This window comes from Batrachochytrium dendrobatidis (genome assembly GCF_000203795.2).
Source record: "Batrachochytrium dendrobatidis JAM81 unplaced genomic scaffold BATDEscaffold_10, whole genome shotgun sequence".
Lineage (NCBI taxonomy): Eukaryota > Fungi > Chytridiomycota > Chytridiomycetes > Rhizophydiales > Batrachochytrium > Batrachochytrium dendrobatidis.
The window spans coordinates 169,971-189,106 of record NW_006281108.1 but is presented as its reverse complement, the minus strand read 5'-3'; the positions used below and the strand labels follow the sequence as shown (position 1 = coordinate 189,106).

Below are 19,136 nucleotides of genomic sequence, written 5' to 3'. Positions count from 1 at the left end.
GATATTCTAGCCAGATCATCATTCAAACAAATATTGATACTACCATAGAATGACTATGACAAAGTCGCTGCTTTTTGGAACAAGGTGCTTGCATGAAACTTTCGCAAATGATTTACAACCAGCATTTGCTCAATATATGAAGCTGCCTCGTCGTATACTGTTAATGCTTTATGAACTGGACATACTTGATTGATGATGTCTTGCAAATGTGCATTTAGCTTATCGACTGTTTTTTTCGGTAGGTTGATCTCATTGACTGCGTTTGGCTCGATAAAGCTCAGCTGTATCTTGTCAGACAGTGATTCTACTAGAGATAACGTTAGATTTTCGTTTAATTGCGATTTGTATCTTTTAACAGCTTCGATAAATAATAGGCTTTCCATGGCAAACTCTCGTGATAAAAATGTACAAAATGCAGAGTATATTTCTGGCTTTTCAAAAATACTTTGAAGCATATGTGTGGGACTTGTGTTTAGTGGTACGGTCTGATTTGATGGTACATCTGTTACTGTGGATTCATGATCAAGTCCCAGTTTACTTGTGCCTAGTACCTCTGGTCTGGAGCTGATGCTATTTGGTTTACAGGAATGTGGTTTTGACCGGCTTCTAAATTGATGGGTCGAGCTATCTGACAAATCTGTAGCGTATCGTTTTTTTGTCACTAAAAACTGGAGCGGAACTACAATGTCAACAAAGACTGCCAGAAATGTAAGAATACTAAATATCGAGTTGCATATTTCAGAAACAGCATGCGAATTTTGAGTATTAGAAATTGCCAACACCATGACATCTGCCAGCGTCAGTCCAGTGATGATGTAAAACTGCGTCATGATGTGATAGTTGTCTTTTGGTGATCGTGGTCCATACCATAATAGAAACACTGTAACAGGTACAATAGATACCGCCAAAATGAGGAGCTAGTTTTAGTCTTTATGCGATCAGAACAATACAACTGTGCATAGACACCACATACCTTGAGATAATACTATTTGAATCAAAGGCATTATTCCCAAATAGACTGATAGATCGTTTGGCATGTTGAGGATCCATTTGTCATAGTCGGCTGTTATCGAAAAGTAAATTGTCATGATCTGGCATGGCAAGACATTGATTGCAAAAACAGTCCACGCTCCTCGTTCGCTCGAGAGAAACTTGGTCCAAACCAAGTTTTTGAAAAAGTCTGCACGTTTTTTTGGGTTTGAAAATGTACTACTATTTAATAGTTGCTGCTGTAGTACTGGAAGTTTCAAAAGAAAATAATGGCGAAGATAAGTTGGAAAAAAAGAGCAGACAACAATAGTAACTAGTAAAATAAACCATCAGATCTGTTAGTTGGAGCTGCAATATTGAATCGAATAGTTTAAATGTCCAGAAAACACGGTAATCAAAATGTATGGTTTCATTGGCATTTACAAAATGGTCATAATAAGCAATACTTGCATAGTATATTGGAGAATACCTCGCAGAATATAACGTATTTGTACTCGAGCAAATTTCCTATATTTATTAGACCCATACAAAGCAAGCTAACCGTTGCGCTGATACATGCTAAAATATTTAGTGTCCAGGTTCTATACTTTATCATTGGCTGTTGATGATCGCGAATGAAAAACAAGATTGCAGGACCAAGCATTATCGCCATTACCAGTGATAAAGCAAGTGTTAGGTATCCATTCTCATAACCTGTCAATCTAATTAAAGCCAGTTCATGAAGGTGTGTTGCGTTGTAATCCATATTGATGGCTATAGTCAAATTGGAAAATGAATGGATAAAGTTTGAATATGACGGAAAAAGCACAAAACGCCTTTTTACTCGGCCATCTCATTAAAATCAAGTAAATACTTACCGCTGTATTCACGTAAACAAAGCACTGAATAAGAATGCCAAGATGCATAATAAACAGTCAGTCTCATGAAATGATTGGTGCCAGTTTACTAGACAGCATTGTTTTCTATGAACCACTTATAACTGGTGACAATGAGATTAAATAGAGAATAATGAAAAACTGCCAGAAATCATTAGTGTGTATATGTATTTGGAAATGTATTTACGTAAAGTTTACCCGGTTATATTTTTGTAAGTGGTTGGGTTTGTTGTTTTGATTGCTTTTTTACAAATATCAGTAAATTACCTGACTACTAATTTGAATGGCAGAAGCATATATCGTTTGTATATCTTGTACCGCGACTAATTTACTCTACCACTTGCTGTTCTCCTGATCCAATGTAGAACATCATTCATTTGGTCTTGTCCTGCCACAATCTCTAGCGTCCCATCTATATAGTCTTGCATTGATCTAAAACAGTTGTGTAGTTTAGAGAATCTATGGTTTCAAAACATGATGACGATAATTACTAACAATCTCATTTTATTTTATCACTCTATTCTCATTCCTTTTGTCGACAGCTGTAAAAGCAAAAAATAATATTATAAAATTCGATAAAAACGCCGAGATTTATCATGAGCGATACAATCTTGATGAGCAACAACTTTCCTTGTATAAAGTACTGGATAAAAACTTGCGCAAGTGATTTAAAGCAAGCATTTCCATTATGTGTTCAGATGCTTCGTCAAATATGTTGGCGGCATTTCGAATGGCAATAGCTCCGTTTAATACGCTTTCCAAGGATGCATCAATTCGAAGAATGATCCTTTTCGGTAAATTGACTTCGTTTACTGCGTTGGATTGAATGAATTCATAAATGATTCTCTTGTATAATGATTTGATCAGTGATATAGACGGATTGTTGTTGATGTGAATCTTGAATTTTTTGATGGCCTCGATAAATAAAAGACTTTCCATTGAAAATTCACGAGACAAGAATAAACAAAAGACTGGATATATAACGGGATCTTCAAGTATTTGCTGAAGACTACTTGATGCTGTTGAAATTTTGAATGCGCCTGGTTTAAGTGGCGAGCCATATGAAGTACTTCCTTTACCTGATGTGACTTGGGCAGTACGTATCATTTCCTGTCCTATGTATCTTTCTTTGGACAAACTCATTGGGCTACTCAAATGGTCACCAAAGCTTCGTTTGTGGAGATTGGTTGATAACGTAACGTATTTATGGCTTGTTATCAAAAATTGAAGTGGAAGAATGATGTCGATGGAGATTGGTAAAAATGTGAGGATACTGACTACAGCATCACCTATCCGAAGCAAGACCTCATTTGTCCATAGAGTAGTAACCAGTGAAACGGCAACATTAGCAAGTGAAAGACCAGTAATAACATAAAACTGGGTCATGATCTGGTAGTTATCTTTTGGTGATCGTGGTCCATACCATAACAGAAATGCTAAAAGTGTAGATAGAATTGTTAGCTATAAAATAAAATCAATCAATATCCGAAACAGTTAAACTTCAAACCTTCTGACACAATGATTTGGACCAACGGCATGATCCCCATGTACATGGAAATGGGTGATTGTGGCTCTTCCAATTCCGTGATAAATCCGCTTTTCAAGGCAAAATAGATTGTCATGAACATACATGGAATACCATTGATTGCAAAGATTGTCCATGCTCCCTTTTCGCTTGAAAAAAACTTGGTTCGAATGAGATCTTTAGAAAATTGGGTATGTTGAGCTGGATCAAATCTCAATTGATTATTAAGCATTTCCTGCTGAAGGACAGGAAGACGCAAGAGAAAGTAGTGGCGAAGATAAGTTGGTAAAAAGCCACACACGACAATGGTATCTAGTGTTTAAAAAATAGTTTGGCAAAATTAATGTCATAATATAGATACCAAAAAATAGAATTTAATACAATGGCTTCAAGTAACATTTAAGCAGTTTGTGATTTACATAATATATTCGACCAGAAATTAAGGTAATATACAGTTTCATGGCTAACCCAGCTGTCCATGGCTTCCAGCCCACCAAATAGCATGCACAATGTGGCACTAATGCATGCAACAATATTGATTGTCCAGGTTCGATATTTCACCATGGGTTGTTTTCGCTCAAGGATAAAAAGAGGTATTGCTGGAATGAGCATCAGAGCCATTAGAGAGGCAAATACAAGTCTCAAAATCCCGTTCCAAGAAGTGAGAGATGTAGTCTTTATTATGCCATGAAGCTGTGTAGAATTGTTGGTCATGATCAAGCTAGCCTGTGATTGTAATGGCTAGAACAAGAGACTGAGTTATAAATTATAGATCTCGGCACGAACTATTAAAGAGCCAAACCATTACGCCACGCCGCAATTATGTCACAAAAACCGGTCAAAAGACTTTAGTGATTGGACGCCCGTTACGGGTATCTTGAAGCGCTACATAGCAATAAAAAGGCTGCTGCGTAGCAATATCGAACTCGTGACAATAGATGAATATAAAATGACAATAGTTGAGCATTTTCTCATCGCCATATTCACGTAAATGAAATACTGAGTATAATAAACAGTCAGCCTCATATTATCTTGAGTGCCAATTTACTGGGCAATATTGTGCCCTTGAACTCGTTAGCAAGGTTCACTAACCTTTCTCCTAGTGGTCGGCATCAAAACAATAATGCTTTTTCAGGTTTGAGGGAGGTTTTGAAGAAGACGAATTTACATTTGCGGGTTGCTTTCTTGGTGATGATGTTCTTTTGCAAACATTGGTAGACTGTTCATCTGTTGATTTAAGTGGCAGTAGCATCTATCGTTTGCATATCCTGTACCATGGCAACAATCTGGCCTGTTGACACGGTCAATTTACTCTACCACTTGCTGTTCTCCTGATCCAATGTAGAACATCACTCATTTGGTCTTGTCCTGCCATGATCTCTAGCGTCCCATCTATATAGTCTTGCATTGATCTAAAACAGTTGTGCAGTTTAGAGAATCTATGGTTTCAAAAGGCTGTTTGATGCTATCAGAATGGTTTCAAAACATGACGATAATTACTAACAATCTCATTTTATTTTATCACTCTATTCTCATTCCCTTGTTGTCAGTCATAAGTGGTTTACAAAACAATACTATCTAGCAAATCAACACCCATTATTTCACAAAACCGTTTATTATACACCGACACTTTTATTTAATGTTCCATTTATGTGAATACAGCTGTATATGAATAAGCATAAATCCAAATAGATCTACATTGGTTTATATCAAATAATAGCTAGATGCTATCAACGATATATTGCTATATATATGGAAGCAGTAATCGACTTGTTAAAACTTTAAAAACTTGATCCACAACATCATCGGCTATTATTGGTAAATAAACCAAGTATTGGTGTAACATAGAAACCAGTACTTTAAAAATCTGCATACAGTTGACACAATTAAACGACGGCATTTGCATTGCGGTACAGGGCACTGGCCTGAAACTTGCGCAAGTGGTTAAGAATCAGCATCTCTTCAATATGCTCTTCAGCATGGTCATACATCTTTTTAGCTTTTTCTAATGGGATATTTCCTTCCGTGATTCCCTTGAGTGTATCGTCTACTTTTGATGTGATCTTTTTTGGAAGATTGACTTCGTTGATGGCGCCTGGCTCAATAAAATCTACACGGATTTTATCCGAAAGACTTTTGACCAAAGCCAAGTTGAAGTTTTCCTTGATCTCGTTCTTATACTTTTGGACAGCCTCAAGAAACAGTAAACTTTCCATGCAAAATTCGCGTGAAAGAAAAGTGCAGAATGCTGCGTACGTTGATGGTTTTTCAAGAATACAATGGAGATTGTATGTTGGATTGCCAACTTGAGAATGCTCCGGTTTTGAACCTGTTTCAGTGGAAGATATTATCTCCCCACTTGTTACTTGAGTAGAGCGCATCAAACTTTGGGCTACTGATTTGCTATCAAGCTCGCCTGATGTCACTCCCTTTGAGTTTTTGCTTGATCGATAGCGACGGTACTTGGTGACCATTACTGCATAGCGCTTGTTGGTTAAAATAAACCAAAGTGGAACGGCGAGATCAATGAACACTGCCAAAAACTGAATAATAGTAGTCGATAAAAAAAAGTTTCGCATCATACCCGGACTCCTTACAATGCTCAATGCAAGCGTAACAATCACGTTGGCAAGACTGATTGCAGTAACAATATAAAACTGAATTTTGATGTAAAAATTGTCTTTTGGAGCTCTTGGAGCATACCATAGCAGAAAAACTGATATTTTGTCGATACACCAAGATAAAACAGTTTGTCAATACAGTAAACCATCATTCATTGTGCAACTTCATACCGGGATATTGGTCACGTAGACTTACTTTGAGAAATACAGATTTGGATAACAGGCATTATTGTCATGTACTCTGAGTAATGATTTGGTTGACGTGTAATGATTAGTTCTACATCAGTGGTGAAGAATAAAATAATCGTTATGAGTGCACATGGTATATAGTTGATTGCAAAAAACATCCAAGTTCCTTTTTCGCCAGAAAAGAATTTTGTCAAGACAAGTTCTCTCGAAAACTGCTTATATTTGACCGGATCAAGCATTGTTTGGTTGCTAAGTAGCTGTTTTTGAAGTACAGGAAGACGCAGCAGAAAATAGTGCCGAATAAAGATGGGGAGAAAACAACACATTACAACCATATCTACAAATATTCATTGCGCGCATCATAATAGTATAGTTTAAATGGTAAAGGTTAGAAGCGATGACAATGCCAATTCTTGGCAGGTTAAATATACAAATTCAAAAGGCTGTAAATCAACATACATAGAACGTCTGAAACCATTTCAAGATATGGATAAATATTACGACTGGGATATATTCCCGTAGCATAACAGGCTTTCCAAAATTGGCACAGTGCCGAGCATCCGCAGGACAATAGGTTAATTGTCCAAGATCGATATTTTATTGGTGGTTGACTCCGTTCGCGAATAAAAAGCGGAGTCGCAATAATCATCATAAACACCATGACTGACGTCAACACCACTCTTAAGTAGTTGTGATATGTGCTTGGCCCATGCATACCTCCTGAAGGCATCGTACCATTGAAAGACATTTTAGTATTCCGTTATATTATAGCGGAGAATAGGTAGGAATTGAAGATTAGAAGTAATTTAGGAGAAATAAAGACAATATGTATCAGTAAAATCGATGACAGTCAATTTTAAAATGCACGTCGTATCTATATAGTTTTCAAAATTTATGTTTAAAAATACATCATTGCAAGCTTTATATCAGATATAATCAAGACAAGAGCAAAATAAACAATAGCTAGCCTTGTACACAACTTTGAATAATATGCTTATCACAAAATAGTATAAGGTCGATTCCGCATGTTCGTTCCCTCACACAAGCATGATTATGTCGTTAAAACCTCAAAAATAAATATACTGGCATTGTACTCACTAGATCTCCTTTAAAATACGGCCATTACATAATGCAGTGTCGCGTTTGTATAGTAAAATCATGTACAATTGCATTGATCTGGAATATACAAAGCGGTTAAAATCAATATCATTTCGGCAATTTAGCCACATGGCCATGAACCTGCTTGGCTTTTTCAGGTGAAACTGATTTCTCAATATTTCCAAGCTTCATTAGTTTGAAAGTAGGTTTATCACATTGACAAAACTTGCGTCCATCAATACAAACTATGTCATTAGGGATTTGAATATCATAGTCTTTAAATTGTCAAGTTTGATGATGGCTTTGATGGATAGCCAATTAACGAAAATCTGAAAAATCATATAAAATTCCGCCCAGCCATAAATTTTTTATCAAGCATATCTGAATTAGCAAAGCATCTTTATTTCATTAGACTATTTGCGGTATCACGGATTTTATCAATAGCCAACACACAGGATCCTGTTTCCCCGCTATTTACCTTTGACTTGTTTAGTCTGTATGTTGGTTACTGTTGTATTGCTTTAATATCAAGAAATAAAGTGAAGTTATAGTTTTTACAACTAGTGTCATAGGTGCAAAAACCAAGGTGCTAGTGCGACATAATTGTGAGAAATTGCAAAGTAGATACATTTTCAGTGACAATACAACTATGTTGATAATCATAAGCTCAAGAACCAAAATTGCTGAGCGATTTTGAAGCATGTCAGATGAAAAACTTGGTTTGGCTCAAAAATAGCGACATTGAATATTTATCTTTACACCAAAAGCTTGAGCTTTTGCAACTGTATTCACATAAAATGAAACACCTGCAGTCACTGCCACTGTTTTGCTTTATAGTAGACAATGGTCAACTATTCATTTCGCGTGCATATTAAAAATTGACTGCACTGCTTCTTGGATGGATATTGTCAATTCTTCTTGTTCCCAATATGACATCCATCATATGATACACACAATAAACTATAGTTTTGAACTGATATTATCCCTTTCTCCATTCTTGGAAATGTGACTAGTATATTTCAGAATTTTAGGGGCTTCGTGATTTGTGATTTGTTTAAATGTAATCTGTAACTGTTAGTATTTATCAGAAGAGAACAAATCACGAAGCTCCTAAAATTCTGACAGAACAGGACTGACAAGTGTGTCTGAATTGATGACAGATGATACAGCCTATCCAACAGAAAGTAATACATTGATCGTGTCTGCGTGGTAATAAGCTTTGTATGTTACATTACTGAATGTATGAGAATCAACATTCAAACAACGGATACGTCCAATGACTCTTGCAAATGCATTGATAGAGTGTTGTTGAATAATTCGAGCTCTTCTTAGCAACTTGTCTTATCCATGCGATGATTTTCAGACATTACAGTTGTAATTTATTGCAAAAGGCTAAATCATTGCAAATTCATTTAGCGTCCTTAAAGTTAATTAGGTTAACTATGAGACTCTCTATTTAACAAGTTTAATATATTAAAACTTTGACTCGACAACTGAAAAAATATTCGTACTATTGCAAACAAAAAATAAGTGAGATATAATTAATTTATTCATTTAAATGTGCAGATGAGGAACTGGGTGTTGGATTCGGTGTGCAGGATTCAAAACAGCGCTTTATAACAAAGTGAAGCATGCGGTAGATAAATGTGACTTGATCTTGATTATACAAGCGAAGGTTGAGCATATACTTTTCAGAGCGCCATAATTTCCCTTCATCAATGTGGATGAATTTCCAATCAGTTGCATTTGAGAGTACTCCCCATACGCTGCATTTTGCTTTACCAGCATCCTTTCTGGATTTTTAGAGAGTTGCTGTTTCAGCGACGCATTGCCACAAATCCTCATGATCAAAACTGCTGTTCTTGGCTTCAATAGCAACCAGATGCAATTCACGAGGAGGAGTATTATCAAAAATGTCTACGTCTTTGCCAAATCCCACAGTGTAGTCTGTTTTCCCATTGAGTCTGCGTTTCTTGGGACCTTTTGATTCAACAGACATTTCAATTCCAGGGAAAATAAGCAACGTATTCTTGAATTCTGGTAAAAGGACAATGTCACTGAGAAATAAGTTGAGGAAAATACGACGTCCTGCTCCTGTTCGCATATGGAAAGTTTTTGACACATTCTCATATGCCTGCTGAAATCCAGGAGAAGGAACAACAGCTTCATCCAGTTCGGAAGTGAAAGAAGTCCATAGGCGATACTTGCAGTCAATTCCAGTAACGCTTGCAATCCATTTAAGATCAGCTTCTCCAAACAACTTTGATTCTTCTTCCGGCTGGTTTTCCTTATCGACCTGTTCTCTCCAATATTTTCTAGCTTTCTTTAAATCGTCGAATAGTTTATTGACTCCTTCCAAGTCAACTTCATCTTCGTCAGTGAGTTGGCCCTTTTTCTCCTTCTTCTTGAGTTCTGTTTCCTTCTTCAACAAGTCTTCAATCTCCTGCTGCACAGCGTCGAGTCGTTTGTAGCTTTCGCTCATTTTGGATAATTGAAGAAAAAAGGGAAAAAAAACTTTTTGACGCACAACAATTAGTCAGTAAGAATTCCCATAAGTGATATTCTAGTAAAATTCAAGCTGCTCATACCGAGTGTGTCAAATTGAAAGACACTAATGATATGAGGCGATTACATTCTGATTAATTCTAATTGCCAGACTTTTCTATTTTGGTAGTCATCAAGTTTTGAATATTTTAGCAGTTTCGTTGAAATATTGATCGTATCCACTGAAAGAATCAAACATGGGTCTGACAAAACGCTCCCAACAACTCAACCTTTCAACTTTTACACTGCTCAATCTTAAAGTGTTTGACTTGAATCCATTTCTTTGAATACTTTATGTTTTGACAACTTTGGATCTTATTTGACTGCAAGTACCGGTTAAAAAAGCTGGTATCATCGGGTGCCTATCTATACTACTGCCATGCACTGTAAAATCACCAGACTCATTCACTACAATTCAGATATTGAACTTGACTACTCAATAAAATTCTGTACAAGCTTATTTTTGTTGTATCCTAATCTTACATCCGCGTCCTAGTTCAAAAAACAAATCATATATTTTTAAAATACGACTGTTATTTCCATGCCGATTACCCAATATTTGATTTGGAGATTGAACAGGCGTGAATGTACTGAACAAATGTGAACACAGGGATCAGCCAACTCTGTCAAAAAGTACAAAAAGCAATGCTATTCAGTAAACTAGCACCAATCATATCAAACCTGGCTGTTTATTATACTCTTATTTAGTGCTCCACTTACATGAATACACGGTGACAGGGAGATCGAAAGGCTAGCGGAATAACTAGAGTCATTAGTTTCAATCAAAACTATGTTTAAAGTATCCACTCTTGATCATACTTGTTGAATACTATTGTCTGCATCTCAATGTTGCAAAATCACACATACGTATTGGTAAAGCTCACACATGTTCACACATGTTCCCATAATCACACCACAATCCAATACGAATCAATGTTGACAATGATATATTTATAAAAAAAAACTGGCTAATCTTTAGCCGTTGCTGTAATGTATCAACGCTTTTCAAAGTTTAGGTGGATACAGTTGTGCCGCGATACAGATCACTCGCCTGGAATTTCCGTAAATGATTGACAGTCAGCATTTGATCGATATGATCGGCAGCATGATCGTATATAGTAACAGCTCTTTCAATTGAAATTTCTCCTTTCAAAATATCTTGTAGTGTAGAATTGATTTGGTTTATAATCTTTTTAGGCAAATTGACCTCGTTGACCGAGTCAGGTTGAATAAAGTTGTCTTGGATCTGGTTAGAAAACATTTCAACCATTTCGATATTCAATGTGTCCTTGACCTGTATCTTGAAATTCTTGACTGCCTCGATGAAAAGCAGACTTTCCAAGGAAAACTCGCGAGAAAGAAACGTACAAAATGCAGTATAAACTGCCGGATCAGCTAAAATTTTCTGCAAATTGGATTTGAAATGGATGTGTGGGGTCGGTGTAGACTTTCCTATGTTAACTAACGTTAAATCTCTGCCATCAGTCAGACACTGGCTTATTTTCTGAGAATTGATACTGCTTATTTTTTCGCTGGGTGTAAGAAGTAAACTGGACTTGCTTCTGATGGAGAGTTGATCAGAGGAATGGTATAGCTTAATCATGTGATTACGCTTGTTTACTATAAATTGAAGTGGCATCACAATATTGATACACACTGCCAGACAGGCACAAACAGTCTGTAGATTCAAACATATTTTGGCAACGGAAGGATTGGGAAATAATAGCTTGATCAAACCGACCAACACGTTTGCAAGTGTTGTCCCAGTAATAAAGTAAAACTGAATCATGATTTGAAAATTGTCTTTGGGCGACCATGGTCCATACCAAAAAATAAAACCTGGCATTTCAAGTTTAAATCAATACATGTGTACATTTGACTGGAAATAAATATGGAATCATGCACGTACCTGCCGAAAGAACTATTTGTATGAAAAGCATAATTCCAATATATAATGAGATGGGTGTTGGCATATTCAATATTTCCATATCCTTATCACTGATTGTAAAAAAATAAAATGTCATTGCAAGACACGGAACGACATTGACCAAGTAGAACATCCATGCTCCTTTTTCGCTTGACAAAAACTTTGTTTTAACCAATGCCTTGGATAGCTCTCTGTACTTGATTGGATCTAGCATAGTCTTATGGCTAAGTAAATTTTGCTGCAAGATAGGAAGGCGTAGTAGAAAATAGTGTCTGAGATAAATCGGCAAAAAACAGCATGCTGTTATAATATCTATTCAAATCACAGGATACGATTTCGCAACATGAGTTGGCTGGTGACACAAATACGATACCATAAACAGCAGGTTTTTAATAAAATATTGTAATATATATAATTGATATCATAACTTACACAACAGATTCTCGACTAACTGCACATAGGGAAATGCTTCGTATGAGATATACGCGACATGTCGAAATGTATCCAACACAACACACATTGTGATACTGATGCAAGCGACAATGTTGATTGTCCATGATCTATATTTAATCATAGGCTGGCTTCGCTCGTGTATAAAAATAGGAATCGCGGGAATCAGTAGTATGCTCATGATGGTTCCGGCTGTAGTACTTACTACAGCACTAGTAGGTGTGGCTAGAAACTGTCGAGCAGATTCAGTTAGTGTAGTACCATTATGCTCCATATTCACGAATTGGGTTTAAAAGATATGAAACAATTTTGTGATGGATTAGTTATGCAAGCCTAAATGAACACTTGCATACTCAATGCCTTCCAGATCAATAAGTAGTCGCATAAGAAATGTAATGCATTCAGCAACTTTATAATGCAAAGCAACAGTCTTTCAAAATTATAAACTTAAGCATCCATTTTTCCTATTCAACCAAAACCAAACAAATAGAAATGACTCAACAATGGAATTGTGGTCTTTGTTTGGATTCGTTGCTTTCAGTGTAGCTTAAAACAATGTCCAGCGTCCTTGATGCAAACTATTGAATGAAAGCAAAGCTAATAATATGCGTTAGTGTGACGTTGCCATTGTTTTGATTAATACGATAGTCCGCACGACTGAGTACTAATATACACTGGACAGGATCTAGAATGAATACAAAAAATAAAGCATTGCCAAATAAAGCAAAATGGTGACTTTTATTGACAGTTTGAGCGGAATCAAATATTGAATTGTTCAGATAATAGACTGGTTAATACCAAGTCATAAATTAAGTTGATAAAAGTGCTCCAGAACAAAATACTAAATCGCTTGTGTAAATTCAATCTCGCGGTTTGTTTGACATAAAGCGTATAATTTAACAATATTGCGGCAATTGGCTGCATCGCCAACAAAGCATGACACTGCAGCAGTTTTTAGATTGCTTGACATCCTCACTTTACCAACACAATATTGACGAGTTGAATAAGCCACGAAACACCGTGGCAGTTTAGCACGTCCTTACAATTCGTGGTTGCGTGTCAGAATCTATATGGCACTACAATAGTCTTGAACCCAGGATAGTCAAAACTTGTTGGGTATTGGTTATTATATCTAAAATTGAAAAGCTCGCTAAAGTATTGAGCTTGCAAAACTACCGTTGAATTTTACACCCAAATAATCAAAGCAGAATCTAAACTATTTTTGAGAATAATGGTTTAATCATACAATAAGCAGATTAAGCATATTTTTTCATAAACTCATTGTGGAAAGCTTTGATGTTGCCAATAAATTGATCCATGAGCTCTTCAGGTGGCAGAAAAGTGGATCGAAAGTGGTATGTACCATCAACCTGCCCAAATCCAGATCCGGGCACAACACACTGGAAATAGAAAACACGGTCATAATGGTTAATTCTAATTATATCAACGCAATACAGTACAAAGCTGGTTTCTTACCACTCCCGTGGTGTTTAGCAATGCCATTGAATAAAATGCATCAGGTGCCTGGTCAGCATCCATGGCGGCTTGGACAGCCTTGGCAGAAAGTCGAATGCGAGGGAAAAGATACATGGCACCTTGAGCACTATTGCAGGTTACACCTTCGAGCGAGTTGAATGCACTTGCAAGTTTTTCAGCACGGCGGCGAAGAGAATCTAAAATAAATAGCAACCAGCTGTAAGTACCATCAAATGCATGTCACAAGATATATACTGTTCAATTCATACCGTATATGGCTAGATTTTCCTTTTTGTATAAAGCATAACTATCACCATCTGATTTAGGTGGATGCACCATATGCTCAACCATCAATTGACCCTGAACAGGAGGACACAGAGAAACAGATGCAATCTTGTACAGCATCTCTTTGACGGAAGAGTCAATGCCGGTGCACTCAAAGTAACCGCCACGACGTCCACATTCACCAATGGTTCCTTTGGAAACAGAATGGAATGAAAAGAGTTCGACAGATTCGTACTTGGAGCCCATGCTAAATTATTGAGAGTCAGATTTGATCACATATCAAGTCATCTACTTTCAAATCAATCCATACATACCTTTTGAGGACTTTTTTAAAAGAGTGGAAGGGAAGCTCTTCTGGTTTGTAAATGTTGGTCTGATAAACCTCGTCAGCCATCAACACAACATTTTCTCTGTGACAAAACTCGATGATCTGGCGCATGCTATCAATCGGAAGACACTGTCCAGTTGGGTTTCCAGGGTTGATGACGCACAAGGCACGAACTTGATAGTTTTTACTGCGTCCATCCTTGATAGAACGAGTCAGTTCCTCCAGCTATGATTCATTTAATTAGGTCTAAATTAGCGATTGAATGTTTGGAAAGTCAACTCTATCAAGCAGTCCAACCAATCGACTTAAATGACTTACAGTCAGACCCCAGTCTTTGGATTCGTCAAGATAGTATGGCACTGCATTTCCACCATAGAGTGAAATGGAAGCAGTATAAAGTGGATACTGAGGAATTGGAATCATAATCTAAGCAAATATGATCCAAAACAGCCAATTAGTCAAATCATCTTATGCAATTGAATAATATAATATCAATCTGTAAACTTACTCCAACGTCGTCGCTGGAAATCAGTGTTTGCAGAACCATCTGAACACCAGGACTGGCACCAGCAGTTAAGAAGATCGAATCCGGATCCGATGGAAATCCGTCGCGTTTTTCGATAAACTCGGCAACTCTTTGGCGAACAAGTGGAATGCCTACATACAGTTCATTTGATGGTCAAGACTCTATTTGAATCAAGTTATAAAAGGAATTTCTGAAAATTACCTTGAGAATGAGTATATGCGCCAGTGCTTCCTCCCATGGCAGTAAGAAGTTCCTTGGCTCTTTCAATAGCATCCTTGGCAAAAATCTTGCTGGTGACGGGCAGATTGGCTGCATTCATTAGATCTGGATATTCACAAAGAGCAGAGACCTAATGGTTGTGCAGTCAAGTGCAAAAATCAAGAATGACCAAGTAATGGTGTGAGATAAACTAGTGAAACCAACTAGAATCAAAAAAATAAAATGGGAATGTCTGTTATCAAATACAGATTGATTGATCTGCCTAAACACTTGACCGTTTTCCGCCACTGACCGACTAGACAAACATTGAATTGATTCAAACAAAAAGCGATTACCTGTCGATAAAAAGTGATGGGAAGCTGTTTGAGCTGTTGTGGATTACCAATATTGCAGCTGACAATCTCCTTAAAAGGCAAATCATTTGGACCTTCGACAAGTTGCTAGTTATACCAACCCAATGTATTTGCAAGTAGATGCATGAGTATATAGAGTAGCAAATTCATTCAAATCAATCCAAAACAATGTGCTGTAGAAATCAACCAAACAGCAAAGATTAGAACAAGAGCACATGGTTTTCAAGTACAGTACCTTGCGGAGTTGTTCAGCACGAATGGCTTGTGCACCTCGAACAGCATACTCGAACTGAACAACTTTTTGGTTGATGGATTCGAGACTCATGACTCTGTCTGTAGAAGCATCAGTAATACGAGTCATTGTAGATGTCAGTATTCCAAGTAAAGATAGAAATTCAAACAAGATCCAACTGGCTGAATTCAAGCACACACAAGCGGGTTTAAATCAATATCATCAAGAGATCAGATGATGTGCAGATTGAACAGGAAAGAGGTTGATAGGGAGTGTTGGATGAATAAATTAGCAATCATTCAAGAACAAGCACTTTGAGTCTGCAGGTGGGATCATCATTGATAGTAGATGATTTGTTACTAGCAAATGATGAATGGCTGAAGCATTCACGGATTGTACTAGCACGCAGCTATCAATAAGATGTATGAGATTAAACATGTTTATAGGCGAAATTTCTCGATTACAAAGCTTGAAACTACACATTACTGACTAGCAGATCCACTTCAAACTCTTTGACATCCTTCAAGTTATATTCAAAGGTGTTTAGAGTCCAGGACATATTTAAATTGTTATTCTAGATCAAAAATCGGGTTATCGAACATGATTCACCTGGACGACTATGCAAAGCATCAAAGGGAGTAGCGGATTGATGGAATTTGCAAGAATGTGCAGAGACAACATGTGTCTGAAGTGACGATTGCTGAATACAAAGTGCAGTCAACACTTTAATATTTGGAGTGCAAAACAACGATTGAATGCATCTCGGCGTCTTTGTAAATTGCTTTGATATGAACATGATCGTATCTTTCTGGAAAGTTGATAAAAACTAAATTTCAGAATGTCAAGGTTTTGCTGCCTTGAATCCAACACCAAGATTTGTTCAACTGCCATTCAGCACTGCTTTCTCTATACATTTCTGCTTGATTGAAATCCAGTTTGATATTGAACTAGAAGCAATATTACGTCAACTATTTAAATTCAAACAAGTCAATGTCCAAGTCGTCCGAACATACATTCTTTCCTCCTCCATCATCATCTTTGACAACTCCCATTTTAAATCCTGCATCAGAAACTATTTCCACTTCATCATTTTCTACTCCTCGCAGGCTATTGATGTCAAGATCTCTCTCTCCACAAAACAAAAATGAATTTTCCGGTCAATTGAGCTTATCCAATACTATTGAGCTTGACCAGAATCAAAAATCATTGAAACCTAAACCCAACTCACTAGAATCAGTACAACACAACTCAGCTCCAAAGGTACATATTTTGTAACGCATTATCAATTCATTCAAATCGTATTATTATTCATCAAAACCTGCAATTCTATTGGTACAGATTGGACATGCTGAAACTAACATGGACATGCTCAGACTACAACTCGAGGCCTATGATCGTATTCAACGCATACAAGATCGTGTTTTATCTGGTCAGGATGTTTATTCAGCCACGTCAAGTCAATCTAAATCAACGTGTTTGCTAGAAAAGTAAGCATTTTGGTCGACTTGGATCTACTATGTTTTTATTAAACTGAAATACATACAAATGGGATTGAATCTATACAGTTGGCGTAAAAAAGTATGGGAATTGATGGTGCAACGTAACTGGGCTGAGCTGGAGCACCTTCGATGTAAAGATATAGCAGAGTCAAAGGTAAATAAACTCAATCACCATTACTGATTCGCCAAGCTATATCATCTTTATAATAACGTCAATCTATTATTGCTTGACAGTTGAAAGAATCTACATTGAGGCAACAGGAAATGCATCGAATAAATATGAATCTGAAATCTGAATTGCTCGAGTTGCAGCAAAACTATAATGCTTCCATTCTGGAAAATAATGTAGGTGTCAACTTGAACATTTGTTGCACAGTATTCCAAACATAGATATTACAAAGCTCATCATGAATACGAATGCTAGGAACTAAAACAATCATGTTCAAAATTAAATCATGCATTGGAGACAGTTCAAAATCACAAAAGAAATGCAGCTCAACAACTGGAACGTTCACACTTGAAATTGCACGAGTAAGTTGAATTGAAACGGCAATAGATTATGCCATGAATCTCGTCAAATTGGCTGATTTGTATTGTACTTTGAATTAAATAGATTCGACACTGTAACGGAAAAAATCAATTTGCTTTCCAAACTATTCAACGATCGTTTAAATATAATGAATCAGCAACTTGCATACATGATCGACAGATTGCAAATGATTCGAGGTTTGCATGGCAACTGTCTTGTTCAAAAGTGTAAAGTATAAAGAATAACACTTGTTGATTTACTGCCGAATGCTCTAGTGATCCAGGACGCAGAGAAAAAGGATAAACATGCACAACAGCGACAGTTGAAGCTGTTACAAACTGAGCTGCATAATCTACGTACAGATCGACGGATATTATTGGAACGATTGTCATTGGCCGAAATGCCAATGCCGACATTGGACTGCAGTGTTCAAACAGACCAAGCTTGGAGTCCTGTACTGCAAAATAAACCTGAATTGAATGCATCTGCAGGCGATTCAGCTCTGGCCATCTCGGCATTGAAAGGCGATACACCGCAACCAATTTTAGATTTAGGTATGTCAATGAATCCGAGTAAACTAAAGTCCCACGGTGTAATGTACTGGCATCACTTTAGATGTTGATACCAGTATTTTTAAATTTGTGATGGATTATACATTTTGAGAAATCTGTATTTATGAATGATGATGGATTACTAAAATATAATATGCACGGGATATGTGATAGATACGATCGATGTGATGGATAAACTGAGACGATTGGAATTGTTGGATGCTTCTTTGCAATTGAATAAATGATTGGCAATGCTACAAGTCGATAGTTTCTCCGTCGTCATCTCCGGCAAAATCATCTGGATCATAAATTACCCTACAATTGGACAATCAAGGAAAAACACAAATGTACCCATCTGAATAAACAAACTAGTATATTCATTTATATTCATTGCATTCTAGACTTTACCTAATGATGAGTGAACAAGATGGGCAATGTGCTACTTCGTCGCCTGAAACAAGGTCTGCTTTGGTAATTTGGAATTTATCACCACAAGGACAGGGATAAAAATACGTCTCAGAGTCTTCATCATAGTCCATGTCCTCTATTTCTATCTCGTCATAGAAACTTGTCATGTTTATGGATTGAATTGAATATGAGAATGGTGTAGAATGACCTGTTCAAAGTGGGTGAACAGTGTCAACAACGTGAAGAATATTTATAAAAACAGTTCCAAACAGCATGTTGCATGAAGTAACCAAACTACAGATGAATTGAGGATAGAACGACCAGTGAAGTGGATTGACATTGATGGCCACTTTACCTTGCTTACAACTGGAAACAAAAGATATGAGAAGGCAGAAAAAAACATTTATATTTCAGGCTAATTTTGGCATGTTTTGAAACCATTTTGATGGCATCAGCTTTTTGAAAACATGAATTGTTCATTCGTATAATTGTACGATTTAGTTTAATGCAA

General features: G+C 36.8%; 7 protein-coding genes across 7 annotated transcripts; 1 reads left to right on the top strand and 6 right to left on the bottom strand.

Moving 5' to 3' along the window:
* Positions 1 to 53: 53 nt before the first annotated feature.
* Positions 54 to 4,104, bottom strand: BATDEDRAFT_90644 (uncharacterized protein; the record flags this gene model as incomplete). The annotated part of the gene is made up of 5 exons (XM_006680778.1): positions 54 to 880; positions 974 to 985; positions 2,510 to 3,301; positions 3,373 to 3,702; positions 3,810 to 4,104. 5 exons carry the CDS (start codon positions 4,102 to 4,104, stop codon positions 54 to 56), a joined length of 2,256 nt encoding a protein of 751 aa, XP_006680841.1.
* Positions 4,105 to 5,276: 1,172 nt separating this feature from the next.
* BATDEDRAFT_90643 (uncharacterized protein) lies at positions 5,277 to 6,238 on the bottom strand (the record flags this gene model as incomplete). Its single annotated transcript, XM_006680777.1, has 2 exons — positions 5,277 to 6,106; positions 6,208 to 6,238. 2 exons carry the CDS (start codon positions 6,236 to 6,238, stop codon positions 5,277 to 5,279), a joined length of 861 nt encoding a protein of 286 aa, XP_006680840.1.
* A 2,861-nt stretch (positions 6,239 to 9,099) lies between these two features.
* BATDEDRAFT_90642 (uncharacterized protein) lies at positions 9,100 to 9,780 on the bottom strand (the record flags this gene model as incomplete). The annotated part of the gene is made up of 1 exon (XM_006680776.1): positions 9,100 to 9,780. The coding sequence occupies one exon, from the start codon at positions 9,778 to 9,780 to the stop codon at positions 9,100 to 9,102; it is 681 nt and encodes a 226-aa protein (XP_006680839.1).
* Positions 9,781 to 10,798: 1,018 nt separating this feature from the next.
* Positions 10,799 to 12,493, bottom strand: BATDEDRAFT_90377 (uncharacterized protein; the record flags this gene model as incomplete). Its single annotated transcript, XM_006680775.1, has 3 exons — positions 10,799 to 11,681; positions 11,752 to 12,041; positions 12,222 to 12,493. 3 exons carry the CDS (start codon positions 12,491 to 12,493, stop codon positions 10,855 to 10,857), a joined length of 1,389 nt encoding a protein of 462 aa, XP_006680838.1. The 3' UTR covers positions 10,799 to 10,854.
* Positions 12,494 to 13,445: 952 nt separating this feature from the next.
* Positions 13,446 to 15,807, bottom strand: BATDEDRAFT_20287 (uncharacterized protein). Its single transcript, XM_006680585.1, has 9 exons — positions 15,642 to 15,807; positions 15,389 to 15,493; positions 15,036 to 15,183; positions 14,817 to 14,965; positions 14,627 to 14,734; positions 14,295 to 14,533; positions 13,965 to 14,227; positions 13,696 to 13,892; positions 13,446 to 13,619 (listed from the first exon to the last, which is right to left on the bottom strand). The coding sequence occupies exons 1-9, from the start codon at positions 15,765 to 15,767 to the stop codon at positions 13,476 to 13,478; spliced, it is 1,479 nt and encodes a 492-aa protein (XP_006680648.1). The 5' UTR covers positions 15,768 to 15,807; the 3' UTR covers positions 13,446 to 13,475.
* Positions 15,808 to 16,628: 821 nt separating this feature from the next.
* BATDEDRAFT_26464 (uncharacterized protein) lies at positions 16,629 to 18,328 on the top strand (the record flags this gene model as incomplete). Its single annotated transcript, XM_006680612.1, has 8 exons — positions 16,629 to 16,898; positions 16,977 to 17,125; positions 17,204 to 17,291; positions 17,372 to 17,482; positions 17,604 to 17,668; positions 17,751 to 17,863; positions 17,942 to 18,220; positions 18,282 to 18,328. The coding sequence occupies 8 exons, from the start codon at positions 16,629 to 16,631 to the stop codon at positions 18,326 to 18,328; spliced, it is 1,122 nt and encodes a 373-aa protein (XP_006680675.1).
* A 143-nt stretch (positions 18,329 to 18,471) lies between these two features.
* On the bottom strand, positions 18,472 to 18,792 carry BATDEDRAFT_90641 (uncharacterized protein; the record flags this gene model as incomplete). Its single annotated transcript, XM_006680774.1, has 2 exons — positions 18,472 to 18,532; positions 18,626 to 18,792. The coding sequence occupies 2 exons, from the start codon at positions 18,790 to 18,792 to the stop codon at positions 18,472 to 18,474; spliced, it is 228 nt and encodes a 75-aa protein (XP_006680837.1).
* Positions 18,793 to 19,136: the final 344 nt, after the last annotated feature.